The sequence below is a fragment of the Neoarius graeffei genome, chromosome 16 (assembly GCF_027579695.1).
Source record: "Neoarius graeffei isolate fNeoGra1 chromosome 16, fNeoGra1.pri, whole genome shotgun sequence".
Lineage (NCBI taxonomy): Eukaryota > Metazoa > Chordata > Actinopteri > Siluriformes > Ariidae > Neoarius > Neoarius graeffei.
This window is the reverse complement of record NC_083584.1, coordinates 31,418,397-31,439,924: the sequence shown is the minus strand read 5'-3', so window position 1 is coordinate 31,439,924 and position 21,528 is coordinate 31,418,397. Positions and strand designations below refer to the sequence as shown.

Genomic DNA, 21,528 nt, shown 5'->3' with positions numbered 1-21,528 from the left:
GATGTCTGGGCACAACCCGTCCCATCAATGGAAGACCATGTGATTATTTGATGGTCGGGGAGCACTGTCTTGATGTGGTGGACTCCTACTGTTATCTAGGTTACACTCTTTGTACTGGTGGGGGCTACGAAGCTGCCACCATCACAAGAGTTAGAGGTGCATGAGGCAAGTTTAGAGAACTTTTGCCCCTGCTAACCAACAAGGCCCTATCTCTCCATACACGTGGCAGAGTATACAACTGCTGCATCAGGGGTGCCATGCTCTATGCCAGTGAGTGTTGGCCTATGAAAAAGATGGACTTGGCACACCTTGAGAGGAATGCGCGAGTAATGCTCCAGTGGATGTGTGGCATGAAGTCTATGGATGACGTAAGCTCAAACATCCTGCATTCAAGGCTTAAGCTAGTGGATCTTGAGAAGGAAATCAGATGCAGGCACCTGCGCTGGTTTGGTCATACTCAACGTAGGTCAGCCTGTGTCAACACCATCCAAGGTTTCCAGGTGGATGGCCACAAGCATAGAGGGAGACCTCGAAAAACTTAGAGGCTGTCCACACGGCAACGGATTCAGGTGAATCTGATAAAATTGTTTATCGTTTCGGCCTAGTGTCCACACGGCACCGGCGTTTTGGGTGCCCCAAAACGAGAACGGGTTCCAGAGTGGAAAAATCTGGCAACGGCGCCGTTGCAAAGTCGTCTAGATGAGTAGAACGGATTTGTTTACGATGACATCACAACCACATGACTAGAACAAGCAGCACTCTCGCTGTTTTGTATGAACCACTGCATTGCATTCACTTTTGTATACAGATTTTCTTTTAAATAAACAAGTAACTGAACCATTTCTTGAATTTCTTTTTTTTTATTGGATAAGACTGCTTTTCAAAATGTTCACACACAATATAAAAAGTTATATAAATTATATAAAAATGCTTTTCAAAATGTTCACACACAATAAGAAAATTAAATTATATAAAACTATGCACACTAATAAAACTAATTTGTACACACAGAAGGCACGATTTCCTCGCGTAGTCGCAGCCATCTTCTTCTTGTTGTTGTGTGCTTGTTCCTGTGAGTGCTTCACGCCGGGTAGAAGAAGGGGTTTATGCGCATGCGTCCTACTTCTTCTATTGTTCTGGTGTCTCCGATGGGACCGTCTTACAGCGCACGTAGAGGTGTGGCATGTGTATTGCATCGTTTTCAGCAAGCGTTGCGTTGCCATATGTACCTGATATTTTACTGATCCATTGCCCATGTGGACGCAATATTTTTTTTAATAAAATCTCGTTGCCGTTGTCGTGTGGATGTAGCCTTAGATGGAGGTGATCAAGGATGATCTGCATTTAACGGGCCTTATTGCTATGGACGCAACTGACAGAAAGGAGTGGAGAAAATTGCTAAAGAAATACCATGCGGCATCTTACCCACTAGAAGTGGAAGCAGATGTTAAAAGGATAGTGAGTGAGTGGACTTTGCATGTTCATAGAGTTGTAAATTAGGTTGGGGTTTAAGCAGTTGGATTTTCAAGTGCATTTGATAGTGATGTCATGACAGTCCTTTCTAATGCTAACTCTAGTTAGTATGCTAAATCCAGTTGAACCATCACAGGTTCTGGGGTGGAGCTTTGTGTGCCTGGGCAGGAATGGGGGTGATGGACTACAAAAAACCCATTCAAATATTATTCTACTTTGTTTAGTCTTTTGCAATCTAATCTTGCCTATCCATTCATTATCTGTAGCCGCTTATCCTGTACAGGGTTGCAGGCAAACTGGAGCCTATCCCAGCTGACTATGGGCAAGAAGCAGGGTACACCCTGGACAAGTCACCAGATCATCGCAGGGCTTACACATAGAGACAAACAACCATTCACACTCACACCTACGGTCAATTTAGAGCCACCGATTAGCCGAACCTGCATGTCTTTGGACTATGGGGGAAACCGGAGCACCCGGAGGAAACCCACGCGGACACGGAGAGAACATGCAAATGCCACACAGAAAGGCCCTCGCCGGCCACGGGGCTCGAACCCAGAACCTTCTTGCTCTGAGGTGACAGTGCTAACCACTACACCACTGTGCCACCCCTAATCTTGTCTAATTAAAACATATAAAATATATCACTAAAGTCCAAATGAACTGAATCTACTAAACATCAACAAACATGCAGTGTATAAAGTGAAAGCAAAAGGGAAAAGTTGATCTACTAAAGATCAACCATAAAATGAGCCATGACAGACCGACAGACATCAGTGAATCTTCATTTAGTCACAAAATACAGAAAATTTCCAGTGCAGTTTTTTTTTCTTTCCCAGATTAGAGTCAGAGAGTGAACTTGTTAACAGCCAGTAAGTCCTTCCAACCAACAGCCAAGAAATCACTAACTACATGGTTCGAATGTATTGTATGATTAGAAAACAAAATGTCATGGCAGTTATTGCTGCAGCTCTGCTATTCTGTTGATAAAATAGTTGCTTACAGGCTTAAGAGATGAGTCCAGGGTGAGACAGGATCATACACCCGGAGCTGTAGCTCCTGAAGTTAAGAGCAGGAAAACAATGAAAGTACCAACAGTCTCTGATCAAAAGTATTGCCAGAATAACTTGCGATGAATAAATCTGAGAAGGGTAATTTCCTCACTGGGAACTCATTTATTTTTGAGATTACTGAAGAAGAACTGGTACATATGCATATAAAAGCTCAAGACTATAATGAACAGCAATAATTTTGAGCCATAAAAAAAATCCTTATTTTATGTGAAAGATTCAATTACAGAGCTGAATAGTTTGAGGCAACCAAATAATTTGTTTACATCCAATGAAGCATTGTAGATATCTGAGTATCTGTTGTGTTACTGCCAGAAACAACTTGCTCTGATCCTTTAAATTTTATGAAGCTACAGTTTGTAGTCATTAAATCATTTTGTGGAAAATAAAAGAATTCTAACAAAGACTGATTTGACTCGAGCACAGCCTGCACTGAAATGGAAAAGATCATACTTGACTTTTTACAGGAATATAATCCTTAGAAAAGAAAAGTCAGTAACATTTCATTTAAGGCTGGTATTCACAGAGCTAGGTAACACCTATATAAGCCTTTCCTTGCAAATATCATAATTTGCGTAAAAATTATTAATACTAAACGCTGCTTTTGTAATTTGTTTACATTTTTAACTGGCATCACATCTTTTTTTTATTTTTGGTTGCTGATGATTTTTGATAACAAGGTGGTGTTATGATTTCCTGGACTGACATACAGTATGTTAGGACATCAGGACAACTGGTACATAAATGTAATAATGCATCACGCCAAACAACTAAATCACATTCACTACTATTAGTGTTAAAGGAAATATACGTACATAACTGTCATTATGGTGTCATAACCTTGGAATAGATTTTTATAAACAGTGAAATTGAACACACACAGCGCTGTTGAATTCTCGGATTAGACTGAACAGAAGGTGTTGAGTAATTTATAGCAGTAGCTCTGACATTTCACAACATTGTATGTAACTATAAATGGTTAAAACGTACATTGTGATGTTCATTAATGTATTAAAATTTGTAATCATGGGTAAATTGCTGTGGTAAAAAAAAGCACATAGGGCCACCAACCCATAATGGATGATGATGATGATGATGATAATAATAATAATAATAATAATAATAATCTCATTATCTGTAGCCGCTTTATCCTTCTACAGGGTCGCAGGCAAGCTGGAGCCTATCCCAGCTGACTACGGGCGAAAGGCGGGGTACACCCTGGACAAGTCGCCAGGTCATCACAGGGCTGACACATAGACACAGACAACCATTCACACTCACATTCACACCTACGGTCAATTTAGAGTCACCAGTTAACCTAACCTGCATGTCTTTGGACTGTGGGGGAAACCGGAGCACCCGGAGGAAACCCACGTGGACACGGGGAGAACATGCAAACTCCACACAGAAAGGCCCTCGCCGGCCCCGGGGCTCGAACCCAGGACCTTCTTGTTGTGAGGCGACAGCGCTAACCACTACACCACCGTGCCGCCCAATAATAATAATTATTATTATTATTATCTATTTATTAACTGAACAAGAGGTCGTTACAGGAAAATATCAGACTGAGGTCTTGACAGTACAGACTGAACCATAGGCAAGGTAAACAAAAAGACCAAGGTCTGATATTTTCCCAGAAAGACCGAGCAAGCGAGGTTAATAAGGAGTTTATTATATGGCTTTTTTATTTCTAAGATTAAAATAGACCATCATTATAATGAAGCGTGACACTGCTTTCAGTTTTTTTTGTTACATAGTTGAGTCACGCATGCAGAATAAATGGCTAGCGGTTTCAAAACCGAATTTGTGTTAGCGGTTAGCGGTTTCTGAATGATCTTTGTTGCTCATTTCTTGAATAATTTGGTGATTCTTGTTTGTCTTTTGTGTTTCGGCCGTTTTTGATTCTGTTTTGATTTCCAATTAATCTTTCTTCTCATTTCATTTTTGTTTTTAAAATATTGAAAGCCTTGGAAAGAAAGTCCGTAATCGCCCCGGGCATTACGGGAAAATTCTGCCCGCCATGGAACCAATCAGAGAGCATGATTTTACCGGAAGTAGCTCATGCCATATAATAATAATCTATAACAGCAGACCCCATTGTGTTTTATTTTTTACTTAAAGGTCTGAGAAAAAAACACATCAAACCTGACAAAATAAATACTTTGATGCCCATTGGAATAAGCATTTAAAACTGTTTACCTAAGCATATGCCAGTTGTCATTCACGGCTTATGAAGATATCATGTAGCCCTATGGATACCAGCATTCAGGAAACTATTACCAAGGACACTTCCAACCCACCTTAACGCCCTATCCACACGGCAACGGATTCAGGTGACTCCGATACAATTGTTTATCGTTTCGGCCTGGCGTCCACACGGCACCGGTGTTTTGGGTGCCCCAAAACGCAATCTTTTGAGAACGGGTTCCAGAGTGGAAAGATCTGGCAACGTTGCCGTTGCGAAGTCGTCTGGATGAGTAGAACAGATTTGTTTACGATGACGTCACAACCACATGACTGTGAGTGCTTCACGCCGGGTAGAAGTGTAACGAACTCGATGCGAGTTGTCAACAAATCCTATAACTTGGTTCATGAAACGCGCTTACAAAATATTTTCACTGTGAATATTTATTGTGTAATGGTGCAAAGTGAGAGAGAGAGAGAGAGAGAGAGAGAGAGAGAGAGAGAGAGAGAGAAAGAGAGAGAATAGCCCTTAGGGCAGAGTCAATCCTGCCAGCAAAAATAGGGAAAAAAGGAGCGATCTCACCTCTTCAGATGTTGGTTTAAGTCCTACAATACATTCCTCAAAAAGGGCATAGAAGAACAAATTAATCCATCAACGTGTAGCATTCAATTTATTCTGGACCATTAAAGACGCTGCCTTCCGTGTAGAATCATACGTCATCCTTGCCGCCATATTGGATGGGTCAAAGCGGAGAATAAAGATGCCTCATTCATGTCCTGCATTTAACTGTACCAACAGGTTTACCGTCCAAACGAGATCACATGGGATTACCTTTCACAGGTGAGACTGGAAAAATACTTTTCATTGTATTTGGTCATTATAATGTAATTTTACGAACAGATTTTTCTGACTTTGTGGCTAATATGAAGTCTCGCGCATAATAGTTTATGCGCATGCGTCCTTACTTCTTCTATTGTTCTGGTGTCTCCGAAGGGACCGTCTTACAGCACCCCTAGAGGTGTGGCATGTGTACTGCATCATTTTCAGCAAGCGTTGCGTTGCCATATGGACCTGATATTTTACTGATCGTTGCCCATTTGGACGCGATATTTTTTTAAATAACATCTCGTTGCCGTTGTCGTGTGGATGTAGCCTAAGAAACAGGAAGATAAACACCTAATCTCTTATCTCCTAGCATGATTTACCGAAAAATCCCAGCCACCAAACTCTCATCCCTCCAGAAGCATTAGAATGAAAGAGCTTAAGTACACAATGATGGCTCGCTTCATCAGAGCCATCTACAGGAATACTGATTGCTTGGCTGACGTCCATCATCGCTGCTATCAGAACGCCAGCCTTTGTCTCGGCTGTTTGGAATGGCTGGACTTGGCTCAGATATTGCCATGCGTCATACACCACACAATTATTGGACTCTCCCCAAGGACTTACGCTTTCACAGCAATCAAAACTTCTTAATTAAATTGAGGTTGAGATTGTCAAGTTCTGACGTAGAGTAGCAGGAGAACATGCCAAAATCATCTGAAGGGAAGCTCAGCGTTATATCGCATGCCAGTGTATGCAGACGAGTGAAGGTGGAATTGGTCTTTAATTACATTTGGCTGCACATGTTTAAGTCAGAACACAGATATTGCTAAAAGAACAGTCACTACTCACAGTGCACAAGGTCTCGAATGCTTGATCTGAGACAAAGGAGCCATCCAGGCCAAAGAGGAAGATGGAAGCGTAGGACAGCATGCCTCCGAGGATGATCAGGTTGTTCATGTAAGGACTGGACATTTTGATCAGCCTGTGTAAGGACAAAAGAGAACACTGTATTGACACACAAACATGCACATACTGATACTCAATCCCATATTCATCACATAGTGTCAGGCATTGGTTCTCAAAGCAGGGTCAAGAACACCCCAGGGGTCTGTAAAGTATAGTCTGTGATTTTTAAACATTTTGTTATAGTGGTGAAAATCACAACCCGCCATTATCAAAGTTAATATATTTATTATTGAGTTATTATTCTATTTAACTGGTCACTAGAACTGAATGAGTTTAATATGTAATGTTAATAAATAATGCATACTTGAATCTGTGGAGAGTTGAAACAAAAAAATAGCTCCAAATATGGCTCCAATAAATAGCCAAATTATTACACATTTAAATAGCCAAATTGTACACATCAGTGTTGGAGTTGAGTCACTAAACCTCGAGCCCGAGTCCAGTCCTGAGTCCCCAGTATTCAAGTCCGAGTCAAGTCCAAGTCGTTAAAAAAAATTTCGAGTTGAGTCCGAGTTAAGTCCACTATTGATCCGAGTCGAGTACAACACTCCAACTGCACCATTTGACAGTGGCTGTTTTAGCGCCATTAACATTTGTTCCTGAACGTGACGTATGAACAGGTGAATGTGCATTCTCTTTGTCAGGGAGTGCGAAGTATTCTGTCAGAGATGGCTGGGAGATGGATGCAAGTGCAGAAGGTGTGTTTATTAATACGAGTGAAGACAGGTAAACAATCCAGAACGGCAGGCAAAATCATAAAACAGTGAAACAGGCAATAGGTCAAGCAAGGCACAAACAGGCCATCGTAGACTCGGCAGAATCAAAGATGAGAAATAGGAAATCAGGGATCAGGAAACCAAACAAGAAAATAAGGCCCTGTGTTGGCAACGCAACTCAATACTTCGCAAAGTAAGTGTGTTTTCACAGTTTTTATATAGGCGTGCTGATTGCGCCTTAATCCTGTGCAGGTGCGAGTCATTTACTCGCTGTTTACTCATTTAGTCGCTGTCTGGAGCACACCCGAGAGTCTATCTGATGCATGTGCCAAGGCGCGCAGGTGTGACACTCTTGCACGAAATTAGTACAAAAATTAAATGTAGGTATAAATATCCTGTGCCAAATTATTATGGAATGTTACAAAAAATAAAGAAAAAATCTTAGTCCTCGTCTCCAATTTATCAGTCCTAATGCAGTTAATGCACGAGTCTGAGTCCAAGCCTGAGTCAGTGCTCAAGTCCAAGTCGAGTCACGAGTCCTTAAAATTAGGGCATGAGTCGAACTCGAGTCTGAATCCTGGACTCGAGTACTACAAGCCTGGTACACATTTAAATAATGATCTTAAGACTTACATAGTTGATTATGTTCATAAATGTACTCAGTGGAATTTTACAGTTAATGTGGTCCCTGGCGGCACGGTGGTGTAGTGGTTAGTGCTGTCGCCTCACAGCAAGAAGGTCCAGGTTCGAGCCCCGTGGCCGGTGAGGGCCTTTCTGTGTGGAGTTTGCATGTTCTCCCCATGGGTTTCCTCCGGGTGCTCCGGTTTCCCCCACAGTCCAAAGAGATGCAGGTTAGGTTAACTGGTGACTCTAAATTGACCGTAGGTGTGAATGGTTGTCTGTGTCTATGTGTCAGCCCTGTGATGACCTGGCGACTTGTCCAGGGTGTACCCCGCCTTTCGCCCGTAGTCAGCTGGGATAGGCTCCAGCTTGCCTGCGACCCTGTAGAACAGGATAAAGCGGCTAGAGATGATGAGATGTGGTCCCTTGCTGCAGAATGTTTGAGAACTCCTGGTGAATGTAAGAGTAAGACAGGTCTAACTGCATCCTGACCTGTGGTTTCGGTTTTTGATGTTGAAGAATAGGAAGGCGCCTGCCATGAGCATGCCCAGGATAGTGATGGTGGACAGGATGCTGTAAAGTGGTACATTGATATGGCGTCGCTCTAGACGCACGAACGTCCGGTCTTTGGGAGGCTCCACACCTAGGATGGATACACATTAATTAAGTCTTTAGGAGAAATTATACTTTATTGATTACATACTTCCGTTTTCTCAAAAATGCCATTTTCAGACAAAAAAAAAAAAAAAAAAAGATTATAATGTAATTTATTCTCACTTCAGAAAGATCACCCAGTTGGGCAAAACTACTAAAGCACTGAGTTAAACCATAGCAGAGTTTTTGCTAATGGTTCGGGTTCAGTTTCTGATTCTTTAATCCTGTCAGAATCTGCCACCCTGCCAGCTGGACTAAATTACACACTGCTTCTATTTCAGAATATGGCTGTTTCTTACTTCTGTGAGTGAGTGATAAGAGAAATACATAGCTACTGGGGGCAGCCATGGCCTGAAGGTTAGAGACGCAGCCTTGGGCCCAAAGGGTCACTGGTTCAATTCCCAAGATCGGCAGGAAAAATGTGAGGGGAGTTAAGTGAATGAACAGCACTTTCCCATCCCTCTGTATCATGGCTGAAGTGCCCTGGAGCAAGGCACCTAACCCCCAACTACTCCCTGGGTGCTGTAGCATAGCTGCCCACTGCTCTGGGTATGTGTGCGCGCTCATTGCTCACTTGTGTGTGTTCACTGCATCAGATGCATTAAATGCAGAGGAGGAATTTCATGTGACAAATAAAGGCTTCTTCTTCTAAAGTTAAAAATTTGGCATGTTAATTTTCTTCTTCATCAAACTACTACATAAATTTATATCAAATTGATGATTGAAAATACCCCTGGACACCCTGGGTGACCCTGTACAGGATAACCGGCTACAGATAATGGATGGATGGATGATATTGCCCAAGAGAGGATATTGTGGAGGCTAAAACTCTTCACTGTGCAGGCTTAATTGAACTCTGCTCTGAATACAGTGTGTATAAGTGTTTATTGGGTGACACTGTATTGTCTGAGGCTATGATAAATAATGCGAAACACAAAAGCAGAAAGGACAGACAATAATATAAGTCTGGATATTTTTCTGAATTTATTGAAGGGTTTATTTATTATTTAGCTTCATATCTAAAGTATAAAGAAGTTAGTCAGGCGTCAGCAGCTTCAAGGTCCTGAGAAACAGGCTGCTTCACCACATTATAATGGTCTTAAAGACAATTCAAAGGCAAATTATGTTGGGTCTATTCGTTTGACTTAACAGGACTTTGCAAATGACCCTCTGTTCGGTGTTTGTGGTCAGTGACCGCAATGTTTTGTCACTTTTTTCCCTCCTTTGCTTATTTTGCAAGCTTTTGTCTGTGTTCCAATTGATTCCTATGGCTTGTCTTACCAAGTTCTATTTGAAGACATGCCTGACATCAGAAAGAAGCATTTCCTTCTAATGCTCAGTGTGTGTGTGTGTGTGTGTGTGTGTGTGTGTGTGTGTGTGTTATTGGGATAGTATAAGAAAATGCTGGGAATCAAACAAATGACAAAATTTACAAAGGATGTGAACTCAAATAGGCATTGGAGGAAAAACAAACTAATCAATTATTCATTAGATAATACAAATGAAAAAAGAACACGCATGCACGCACACACACACACACACACACACACACACACACACACACACACACACACACACACAAGACCACATTGTGCTGGACTTTCCTTACCTTGGAACCTGATGGTGTTGTTGATAAGGTCCAGGATGTCGGCAATGGCATTGTACTCCCCAACCTTTACTTCCTGGCCCTCTGCAAGAGACAGCAGAAGGAAGTTGAGAATAGCTCTGATAAGAGCAGTAATCTGAATCACTCCTTTCGTCTGAGAGATAAAAATACGGCATGTCTAGCGATGGAGAAAGAACATTAACTCAAGTGAGCAGTGGAGCGTCTAACCATGGAGCTCTATAGCAGAGTTCTTCATCACTGTGTGCCTTTTCTCCTTTGTACGGTTTCTGTAGTTTACACATGAGATACATGTAGGCTTCAAACAACACAAGACCTGTAGTAGAACTTGGTTAACTATTTGGCAAAGTGAACCAGATTACAAATAAAACATATAATAATTTTTATAAAGCAAAAATGTTTTCACTTTATGGACCAGGACAGCTGGTATAAAAGGGCTAACAGGGCTGAGCTCCCCTGTCTTTTAAAGATAAAAGTAGCTCAATATAAGGTTTCTTTTTTTTTTTTTTTGGCTTTCACATCAAATTATTTGCCCTTAAATGTCTTCAAGTGGATACCAAAGAATGATATGAATAAATGAGGGTGGGGTTGATTTCTTTCTAGCCCAAACTGTAGATTCATGCAGTGGTTAATATTTTTCAGCCCACAACACTGACACATCTGTCACGTATCATCAGCACTGATTGAGAAGGCACACCTGAAATAGAGTTGCCAATGCAATGAATATGAGAGAGGCGTTTTATTTATTCTACTGTAGTTTTCCTTTCTCAAAAATCTTTTTCAAGGAGTAACTAAGTTAATAGACAGAGTACACAATACAGATGAAAAAAATTGTAGGTTTCATGCTTCTTCTTCTTCTTCTTACACTACCGTTCAAAAGTTTGGGGTCACCCAGACAATTTTGTGTTTTCCATGAAAAGTCACACTTTTATTTACCACCATAAGTTGTAAAACGAATAGAAAATACAGTTAAAACATTTTTCTGGCCATTTTGAGCATTTAATCGACCCCACAAATGTGATGCTCCACAAACTCAATCTGCTCAAAGGAAGGTCAGTTTTATAGCTTCTCTAAAGAGCTCAACTGTTTTCAGCTGTGCTAACATGATTGTACAAGGGTTTTCTAATCATCCATTAGCCTTCTGAGGCAATGAGCAAACACATTGTACCATTAGAACACTGGAGTGAGAGTTGCTGGAAATGGGCCTCTATACACCTATGGAGATATTGCACCAAAAACCAGACATTTGCAGCTGGAATAGTCATTTACCACATTAGCAATGTATAGAGTGGATTTCTGATTAGTTTAAAGTGATCTTCATTGAAAAGAACAGTGCTTTTCTTTCAAAAATAAGGACATTTCAAAGTGACCCCAAACTTTTGAACGGTAGTGTATTATTAGCTCATCCGGCCGACAGGTGATGAGCTTATGCCATCATGTGTTGTCCGTCGTCCATCGTCCGTCCGTCGGGCGTTGTTCATATTTCACAAAAATAATTTTGTCTCTCAAATTCTTCACCGATTTTTATTCTTTTTGGCAGGAAGGTAGGTCAGCCTTGGGTGCATACAGCTTCTATCCAAATTTGCATAATTGTAATTAATAATAAAGATATGGAGCAATTAAGCCCTAACGAGTAGTTTCCACACAAATCGCTTCTTCTCCCTCAGTTCTTCACCAATTTTGATTCTATCTGGCATGAAGGTAGGGGGACCTAGGGTGCATAGAACTTCTACCCAGATTTGCTTAATTACAATTATTAATGAAGTTATGGACTAAGTAACCCTTAATGAGCAGTTCAACAAAAAATTGCTTCTTCTCAGTCAGTTCCTTGCCATTTTGGATTCTTTCTGGCAAATAGGTTGGTATTCCTAGGGTATATATAGCTTCTATATATAGCTTGTATATAGTGTATATAGCTTGCAACATTTATTGCGCAAGGTGGCCCACTTTAGATTGTTCCTTCTGGACTAGACGGGGCCGAAGTGAGCTACGCCGTCATTGATGGTCTCGTTATTATTACAGACAAAATAAGCTTTTCTGTTTACCACGTTTGGTATTTGGAGGAAACAATTAATGCAGTACAGCATTATGGACTGAAAACAGTTTTACAAATTTAGAAATCAGAAATGCAGCTGCCTATATACCTTTAAGTGTATATGTATGCGTGTGTGTGTGTGTGGGGGGGGTAATTTACTCCACATCATTGCCCCTTAACCCTAATAGTTTCATTGTCAAACTATTGACAGATATTAGACCTGCCATGTATTATCAGAGCCATCACTGGCAACAGAAAGTACATTTATACTGATAGCCATTATGCACCTGGCACAAGAAATGCAGTAACGTCTTTTCATATTCAGTAATGTCCTATGAGGAAAATAAATAAATAAATAAATAAATAAATAAATAAATAAAATAATAATTAAGCAATAGCACAAAGGTTATTGGATATTAGGCTGTGTAACTAGACATGTTTGTGGTTATGTGTCCATAGATACCATAGAAAATGACCTTGAATAACAGTTAATTCCAAATTAAACCCAAGGCAGCTCACATAGATCTGATTTTATTGACAGTTTGTATATGCCTCATGGGTATACCAGAAGAATTGCTATAAACTGAGTGGCATGCACAAGGAGACCATCATGAGCAAATCTGTAATATCATTAATCTGTTTCTTTCATCATGTGTTTATGGGTTTTCCTCAAATTGAATTAGAAGTGCCTTATAATTTTGTTAATGAAACTGAAATTGTGTCTTCTTTCATACCTGTTAATGTGACTCAGTATAAGAATTTGTCAATGAAAGAAATAATATAAGCAACAGAATGGAAACTATGTTTTTCCCTTTATTTGAATCCCCCCTTTTCCCTGCTCCATGTGTGGAAAGGTGGCCGAGGCAGAACGCCACTGTCTGTGCTAGTTATGGCCTGGTGAACATCCAGCCATGCAGGTCAGCTCTCTCTGAGCCACAGCACCGATACACCATTATAGACCACAAGATCACTGCTAACTGCACGCTCCCCTAACCAAGACCATCACCCCAGCCCCATTCCCACTCCTCTCTCTCTAGCGCTCTCTGTGCCCACATTAGCAGTCAGAACTTTGCTTTCAGAAGAGCTTTTTGTCTTGGTATTTACACTGAGGTGACAATTCAATGGCCAAACTGGGCTAATGGGTTCATGCATGCATGGCATGTTTAATGGCTTCTTCTAAGCTAACTGCTCTTATCAGGTGAAGGCTATTGCTACAGTCACTGAGCATTAGGTTTTTTTTTTTTGTTTTTTTTAACATACGTAATTAGAGTTAAAAAAAAAAAGAGTTTTCAGCAGGTATAAGCTTGTGATTAGTGCTTGTGGTAGTTTTGGAAACTATGTTAGATATTTTAAATGATTAATTCTTATTTTGTGCTCATACAGTAACTGTGAAAAGCATGGACAGTGTAATATCTCCAAAACATGAAGAAACCACAGATGTCACACTCCTGCTGGCTGACTGCAGGATAATGTGTAGCTCTGTCCATCCCCATGTGTTACAGTGAAAAAAATAGCCTATTTTCCATGTCACTTTTCTCATCTAGGGCGGCACGGTGGTGTAGTGGTTAGCACTGTCACCTCACAGCAAGAAGGTTCGAGCCCAGTGGCCAATGGGGGCCTTTCTGTGTGGAGTTTGCATGTTCTCCCTGTGTCCACGTGGGTTTCCTCCGGGTGCTCCAGTTTCCCCCACAGTCCAAAGACATGCAGGTTCGGCTAATTGGTGACTCTAAATTGACCGTAGGTGTGAATGTGAGTGTGAATGGTTGTTTGTCTCTATGTGTCAGCCCTGTGGTGACCTGGCGACTTGTCCAGGGTGTACCCTGCCTCTTGCTCATAGTCAGCTGGGATAGGCTCCAGCTTTCCCACGACCCTGCACAGGATAAATGGTTACGGATAATGGAATGGAAAAAAACTTTTCTTGTTTAAACTGTGTTTCCATATACATTATTGATTCAAGCAGTTAGTTTTCCCCCATGCTGATATCTGCACATTTTTTAAAATCTTCCCACAGAAATTAGTTTTTAAAATGTTATTCTACTATATCATAAGGAGACATGGAGACAGCTGGGAATGAAGCGATTGACAGCCTCTGCAATGTGCTGGAACATGGTATTGGGAGAAGTGGATGGGCCTGCCAAATGAGTAAATGTACCTGACTTTCGTCTCTACTGCGCAGAGTCTGGCTCCAAATCTGACAACATAGCAGATGAATTTTAGCTTCATTTCTGTAAAACAGGAGCCATCCATGTTTTTTTTGTTTTTTTTTTAAACAGTCATTGGTTTCAATAAATGGTCACACTTCAGTATAGACTGAAAGTATTCAACTGCAATTTGTGAAGGTCTAGCTAGATGAAATCATTATATGTCCAGATAAGCAACTTCCATGATTAGATGCCTACAACATTTACCTTTTAATTGTTAGCCATTTATGATTGGGTAAGCTGGCCCCATAGCCCCCACTGTAACCCTAGCTGTATAGGCAAGAGGCCAAGGGCTATGGAAACGGAGATCGGCGCCATCCAGTGCGCCTTAAGGGCCTGGTTAATACTGGGACAGGAGACTGCCTGGGAAGACCAGGTTCTGGTGTGGAAAGGACTTATGACTTATGCTGGCCCTGTATGTTAGGACTGCTACTCATGCTGCATCACAGTCAGTGAAAATGCACATTTCTATGAAAAAGCTTTTCTTTCTTGATGAGCTGCATTCAGGTAAATCATTTGCATGGATGAATGTGATTGGCTGCAATAGAGGATGCTGACCCATGGCCATGTTTTTCATATGTTGATTGCTTCTGTTCCAGTAGTTTTCAAGTGGTTGGTTCAAACTGCTAAAATACTTTGCCAGGACCATATCCAGATCACGGCAACTTGCTCAGTGAACATAATAAAATTATGGAAAGTATTTCCACCCAAGTAAAATGCGTTAACTTAGCCAGAAACAATTTTGTTGAGTGACCTAAATGTCAACCGTGACATGTTAGACTTAGGTTCATGTAACAAACACCCATGTTGGTTTTTTTGAGTGTAGACATTAATACAGCTAATAATTGTGTGCATAATTAGAGAATACAGGAGTAATTTGGCAAAATTAACTGTTTATTAGTGTTTTATTTAGTATTTCCATATTTCTAGCTTTTATATATATATATATATATATATACACACACACACACACACATACAATATATAGGTGTTTCTAGAAATGTATGTTACCCTTAACATAAAGTGTTAGTGTCATATTTTTACCTGAATACATACTTAAGTTCGCACTGTAAATGGAGCTATTTATTTAAACAATGTAATAAGAGCCATAAGTTGTGGAGTTCTGTCTTTATCTGCCTTGTGTTGAGACATTGTATCACCTCCAACAACAAAACAAGAACATAACAATAAAGCACTAACAAGGTGTGCATTTCTTAGCTATGAAACCATGTCCAATGTGACCCCACTGTACTGTAGTGATACTTAATAAACAACTGAAAGTTAATATCGGTGGCCTCAAAGCTCCAGGACTCCCTGTTAAAACTTGTGGTCTAGTTCTGTCTGTGTTTCTTATGTTCTCCCCGTGTCTGTGTGGGTTTCCTTTCACTTCCCAAAAACATGCAGCTAGGATGACTGGTGATCCTAAAGGTGTGAATAAGTGTGTGAATGTGGGTATGCATAGTGCACGGTCCCATTCCAGGTGTATTACTGCTTCACTTCCAGTGTTTCCTGAATAGCCTCAGGACCCAAATGGCCTAGGTCTAAATTTTTATGGAATATGACTCATTTGATATAGTGACAAACCTAGAATGCTTGCCACTTCTGCGTCATATCAGTTGAGCATAATTAATGAAACTCCATTGATACTGTGTCTAAAGCCATTTGGATAAAATATACGCTGGGCTTAATTGGAAGGTCATCATTACCATAACCAGTTTATATATTCCTCCCCTGCCTTGTCCAAATGGAGTTGACAAAGAGATATGAGAGATGGACTCAGACATGCATGTCAGCACTGAGCAAAGGTTCAACGTCTCTTTAAATATATGAGCTGGATAATTAACATGCAGAGGATGTGGTGAGAGGTGGGTAACAGAGATGCAGAGTGAATATGAAGAAGGAACGAATAAATAAATAAATAAATAAATAAATAAAGAAAGAAAGAAAGAAAGAAAGAAAGAAAGAAAACAGAGATAATACAGTATATTGGTCAAAAATGAAAAGAATATAGTGTGGGAGTTTATTTTGAGATGAAATATGTTATCAATGTTTAGAAACATGCGTTTCCAGTGTTGTAGTCGAGTTACTAAACCTCGAGTCTGAGTCCAGTCTCGAGTCTCCAGTGTTCAAATCCAAGTCATTAAAAAAAAATTCGAGTCGAGTCCACTATTGATCTGAGTCGAGTCCAAGAACAAGACTCCAACCACACCATTTGATGGTGGCAGTTTTAGCGCCATTAACATTAGTTTGTTCCTGAACATGCCGTATGAACAGGTGAATGTGCGTTCTCTTTGTCAGGGAGTGCGAAGTATTCTGTCAGAGATGGCTGGGAGACGGATGTAAGTGCAGAAGGTGTGTTTATTAATACAAGTGAAGACAGGTAAACAATCCAGAACGGCAGGCAAAATCGTAAAAAAGTGAAACAGGCAATAGGTCAAGTGAGGCACAAACAGGCTATTGTAGACTTGGCAGAATCAAAGACGAGAAACAGGGGCTTAGGAAACCAAACAAGGAAATAAGGCTCGGTAATGTGTCAGCAATGCAACTCAATACTTCGCAAAGTAAGTGTGTTTTCACAGTTTTTATATAGGTGTGCTGATTGCGCCTTAATCCTGTGCAGGTGCGAATCGTTGATGGTGCGCATGTGAGAGTCCGCTCGGCATGAGCGCGCTGTCTGGAGCACGTCCAAGGGTCTATCTGATGCATGCGCCAAGGTGCACAGGTGTGACACTCTTGCATGAAATTAGTACAAAAATGAATGTAGATATAAATATCTTATGCCAAATTATAATGGAATGTTACAAAAAATAAAGAAAAAAATCAGAGTCCTCGTCTCCAATTTCCGAGTCCTAATGCAGTTAATGCATGAGTCCGAGTTCAAGTTCGAGTCATCAGTGTTCAAGTCCAAGTCGATTCACGAGTCCTTAAAATTAAGGCACGAGTCAGACTCGAGTACTACAAGCCTGCTAGTTTCTAAAATATGGACATGACTCTGTTTAGTTGGTGTGCATTTTATGGGTGTATGTGTGTGAGAAACAAGAGCAAGATAGAGAGCACTGCCATGGGGCAAGGTGCCACTCTTGTGATTGTTCTAGTGGTGCACTTTTCACCACTTATCCATGGCTGTCAGGTGTCATCGAATAGGCAGCCAGTTCACAGCTTGATAGGTTAGTCTCTCTCTCTCTCTCTCTCTCTCTCTCTCTCTCTCTCTCTCTCTCACACACACACACACACACACACACACACACAACGTGCCCAAATGCATGCAGGAGACAAATGCACTGCCATGATTTTGTAGGTGTTTAGAATATTACAACATGAGCACGCAGCTGAGGACCATATTTCATCAAAACCTTCAAATTAGTGCACAGCAATTTGACAAACACTTTGTGGATAATAATAATAATAATAATAATAATAATAATAAAATACTAGCAGAACCTCATCTCATTATCTCTCGCCGCTTTATCCTGTTCTACAGGGTCGCAGGCAAGCTGGAGCCTATCCCAGCTGACTACGGGCGAAAGGCGGGGTACACCCTGGACAAGTCGCCAGGCCATCACAGGGCTGACACATAGACACAGACAACCATTCACGCTCACATTCACACCTACGGTCAATTTAGAGTCACCAGTTAACCTAACCTGCATGTCTTTGGACTGTGGGGGAAACCGGAGCACCCGGAGGAAACCCACGCGGACACGGGGAGACCATGCAAACTCCGCACAGAAAGGCCCTCGCCGGCCATGGGGCTCGAACCTGGACCTTCTTACTGTGAGGCGACAGTGCTAACCACTACACCACCATGCCGCCCACCACTAAAAGTTGTAGTGAAAAAAGCGCTCTATATTTCTAGAACAAGTTCCACTTTAGACTTTGGTAAAAATTTAAAACATTTGTCAAGCAGGATGTGAGTTTAAATGACACATGGGTTGGGAATATTTGAATACGTAGAGTATTTTGGTTTAGCTAGCAAGGATTTCCACAAATATTACCAATATCTTAAAGTTTGTGGAACTATTGATACATTCAGACTTAAATTGATCACTTTTAGTATTTTTTAAATCGGATTTACTGAATAATTCATAGTAGTTATTGAATAATACATTTTAAGATATGTAATTGGAAAATAAATTTAGACTTTAACATGTAAAGTTATGAAAATACCTTAAAAACATTTCACCATGAGAAGAAAGATAAGACTAATCTTACTTTCGCAGGCTGAGTAGCTACATCAGTACACTGTCAGAAATGGGGGTACAGTAGGAGTCCATTTCTGTCCCCCAAGGTACAATCTACAATAGCGTATCCCCTAAGGCTCATTACTGGACCTCAAGGAAACTAATTGCACCTTTTTAGGGTCAAAAAGGTACATATATGTTCCCAAGTAGTACCTAAAGGGTACAAATAAGTACCTTAGAGGGTACTGCCCCAGTGACGAGCTGTTGTACCCCTAAAGGTACAATAAGGTACTTTGTTTTCTGAGAGTGTAGCTCGCCAGCTTACTTATGTAAAAACCTAATTAATACAACAATAGATAATTAGGCATTAATTCTATCAGCAACATTATAAATTCCAGCTTTTCTTAAAATCATTTTATTCAATTTTATTACCATATTATCCAGTAACTAATAGGAATTATTCAGGAATTACATTGAAACCAATAGGAAAGGTGGAATGTATGATCCTGGAAGCTCATCATGCCTGTTTCAAAATGACCATCAAAAGAATCTGATGTAGTGTTTGCCTTTATTGTATGTTCAACCAATCCACTTTTCTATTGTCCAGAGTTCAATTTCACTCGCCTGCTGTATACTGGCTCCCCCCCAGTTATCAGTCCATCCACCTATCTACTGTGGAGGACTCAAATACAGGGTTTGTCAAAATTATGGGAACACTTAAATGGTAGAAACCATTCATTCACAAAACATACATCATATGTGCAAGATGATTTACAGGACGGGCTCAACCTGTTCCCCACTGTGTTCAACACACAAAAACAGCAAGCAACAATACCATTTAAAGAATAATAAAAATAAGAATAAGAAAAATAATCCATTAGTGTTAACATAATTTTGACTAACCCTGTATAAACTTTTCAAGCATGTTATGGACTTGAAAAGTCTTTGGTTCCAAAACTGGTTCCTGAGCCATCTGTATGTATTTGCTAGTTTGCAATCCTGGTTTTTATTTATCTTTTTTTTTGTATGTTCTCATCCTGTCACATGTTCAATAGTTGGGCTGTGTTTTGGGGTTTGTAATAGTGACTGTTGAATCTAGTTTTCCTTTAATAAAATCTTAATTTTGTATTCTACTAGCTTTGTTATTTCTAAACATTATTGATAGTAGACATACAGTTAGGTCCATAAATATTTGGACACAGGCAACATTTTTCTAATTTTGGTTCTGTACATTACCACAAAGAATTGTGAACAAAACAATTCAGATGCAGTTGAAGTTCAGACTTTCAGCTTTAATTCAGTGGGTTGAACAAAATGATTGCATAAAAATGTGAGGAACTAAAGCATTTTTTAAACACAATCCCTTCATTTCAGGGGCTCAAAAGTAATTGGACAAATTAAATAATTGTAAATAAAATGTTCATTTCTAATACTTGGTTGAAAACCCTTTGTTGGCAATGACTGCCTGAAGTCTTGAACTCATGGACATCACCAGACGCTGTGTTTCCTCCTTTTTAATGCTCTGCCAGGCCTTTACTGCAGCGGTTTTCAGTTGCTGTTTGTTTGTGGGCCTTTCTGTCTGAAGTTTAGTCTTTAACAAGTGAAATGCATGCTCAATTGGGTTGAGATCAGGTGACTGACTTGGCCATTCAAGAATATTCCACTTCTTTGCTTTAATAAACTCCTGGGTTGCTTTGGCTTTATGTTTTGGATCATTGTCCATCTGTATTATGAAACGTCGACCAATCAGTTTGGCTGGATTTGAGCACACAGTATGTCTCTGAATACCTCAGAGTTCATCCGGCTGCTTCTGTCCTGTGTCACATCATCAATAAACACTAGTGACCCAGTGCCACTGGCAGCCATGCATGCCCAAGCCATCACACTGCCTCCGCCGTGTTTTACAGATGATGTGGTATGCTTTGGCTCATGAGCTGTACCACGCCTTCGCCATACTTTTTTCTTTCCATCATTCTGGTAAAGGTTGATCTTGGTTTCATCTGTCCAAAGAATGTTCTTCCAGAACTGTGCTGGCTTTTTTAGATGTTTTTTAGCAAAGTCCAATCTAGCCTTTTTATTCTTGAGGCTTATGAGTGGCTTGCACCGTGCAGTGAACCCTCTGTATTTACTTTCATGCAGTCTTCTCTTAATGGTAGATTTGGATATTGATACGCCTACCTCCTGGAGAGTGTTGTTCACTTGGTTGGCTGTTGTGAAGGGGTTTCTCTTCACCATGGAAATTATTCTGCGATCATCCACCACTGTTGTCTTCTGTGAGTGTCCAGGTCTTTTTGCATTGATGAGTTCACCAGTGCTTTCTTTCTTTCTTTCTTTCTTTCTTTCTTTCTTTCTTTCTTTCTTTCTTTCTTTCTTTCTTTCTTTCTTTCTCAGGATGTACCAAACTGTAGATTTTGCCACTCCTAATATTGTAGCAATTTCTCGGATGGTTTTTTTCTGTTTTCGCAGCTTAAGGATGGCTTGTTTCACCTGCATGGAGAGCTCCTTTGACCGCATGTTTTCTTCACAGCAAAATCTTCCAAATGCAAGCACCACACCTCAAATCAACTCCAGGCCTTTTATCTGCTTAATTGAGAATGACATAACGAAGGAATTTCCCACACCTGCCCATGAAATAGCCTTTGAGTCAATTGTCCAATTACTTTTGGTCCCTTTAAAAACAGGGTGGCACATGTTAAGGAGCTGAAACTCCTAAACCCTTCATCCAATTTTAATGTGGATACCCTCAAATGAAAGCTGAAAGTCTGGACTTTATGTCCATGTCCATTATATAACTATAACTTGAATATGTTTCAGTAAACAGGTAAAAAACAAAACAAAATTTGTGTCAGTGTCCAAATATATATGGACCTAACTGTATGTGATAATGCAATGACATTAATCCAGAGGGAAAAGGGGATATATTGGCTTTACATCTACTTATTGGGCTTTTATCCAAAATGATTTACAATTGAGCTGC

At 40.3% G+C, this 21,528-nt stretch overlaps 1 protein-coding gene across 1 annotated transcript in view; it reads right to left on the bottom strand.

Moving 5' to 3' along the window:
* Positions 1–21,528, bottom strand: part of gabbr2 (gamma-aminobutyric acid (GABA) B receptor, 2) — a 428,647-nt gene that overhangs the window by 121,687 nt on the left and 285,432 nt on the right. The window contains exons 9-11 of the mRNA XM_060942775.1: positions 10,120–10,200; positions 8,349–8,499; positions 6,403–6,535 (exon numbers count right to left, since the gene is read on the bottom strand). Coding sequence (XP_060798758.1) covers positions 6,403–6,535; positions 8,349–8,499; positions 10,120–10,200 — 365 coding nt within the window. The remainder of the gene's footprint in view (positions 1–6,402; positions 6,536–8,348; positions 8,500–10,119; positions 10,201–21,528) is intronic.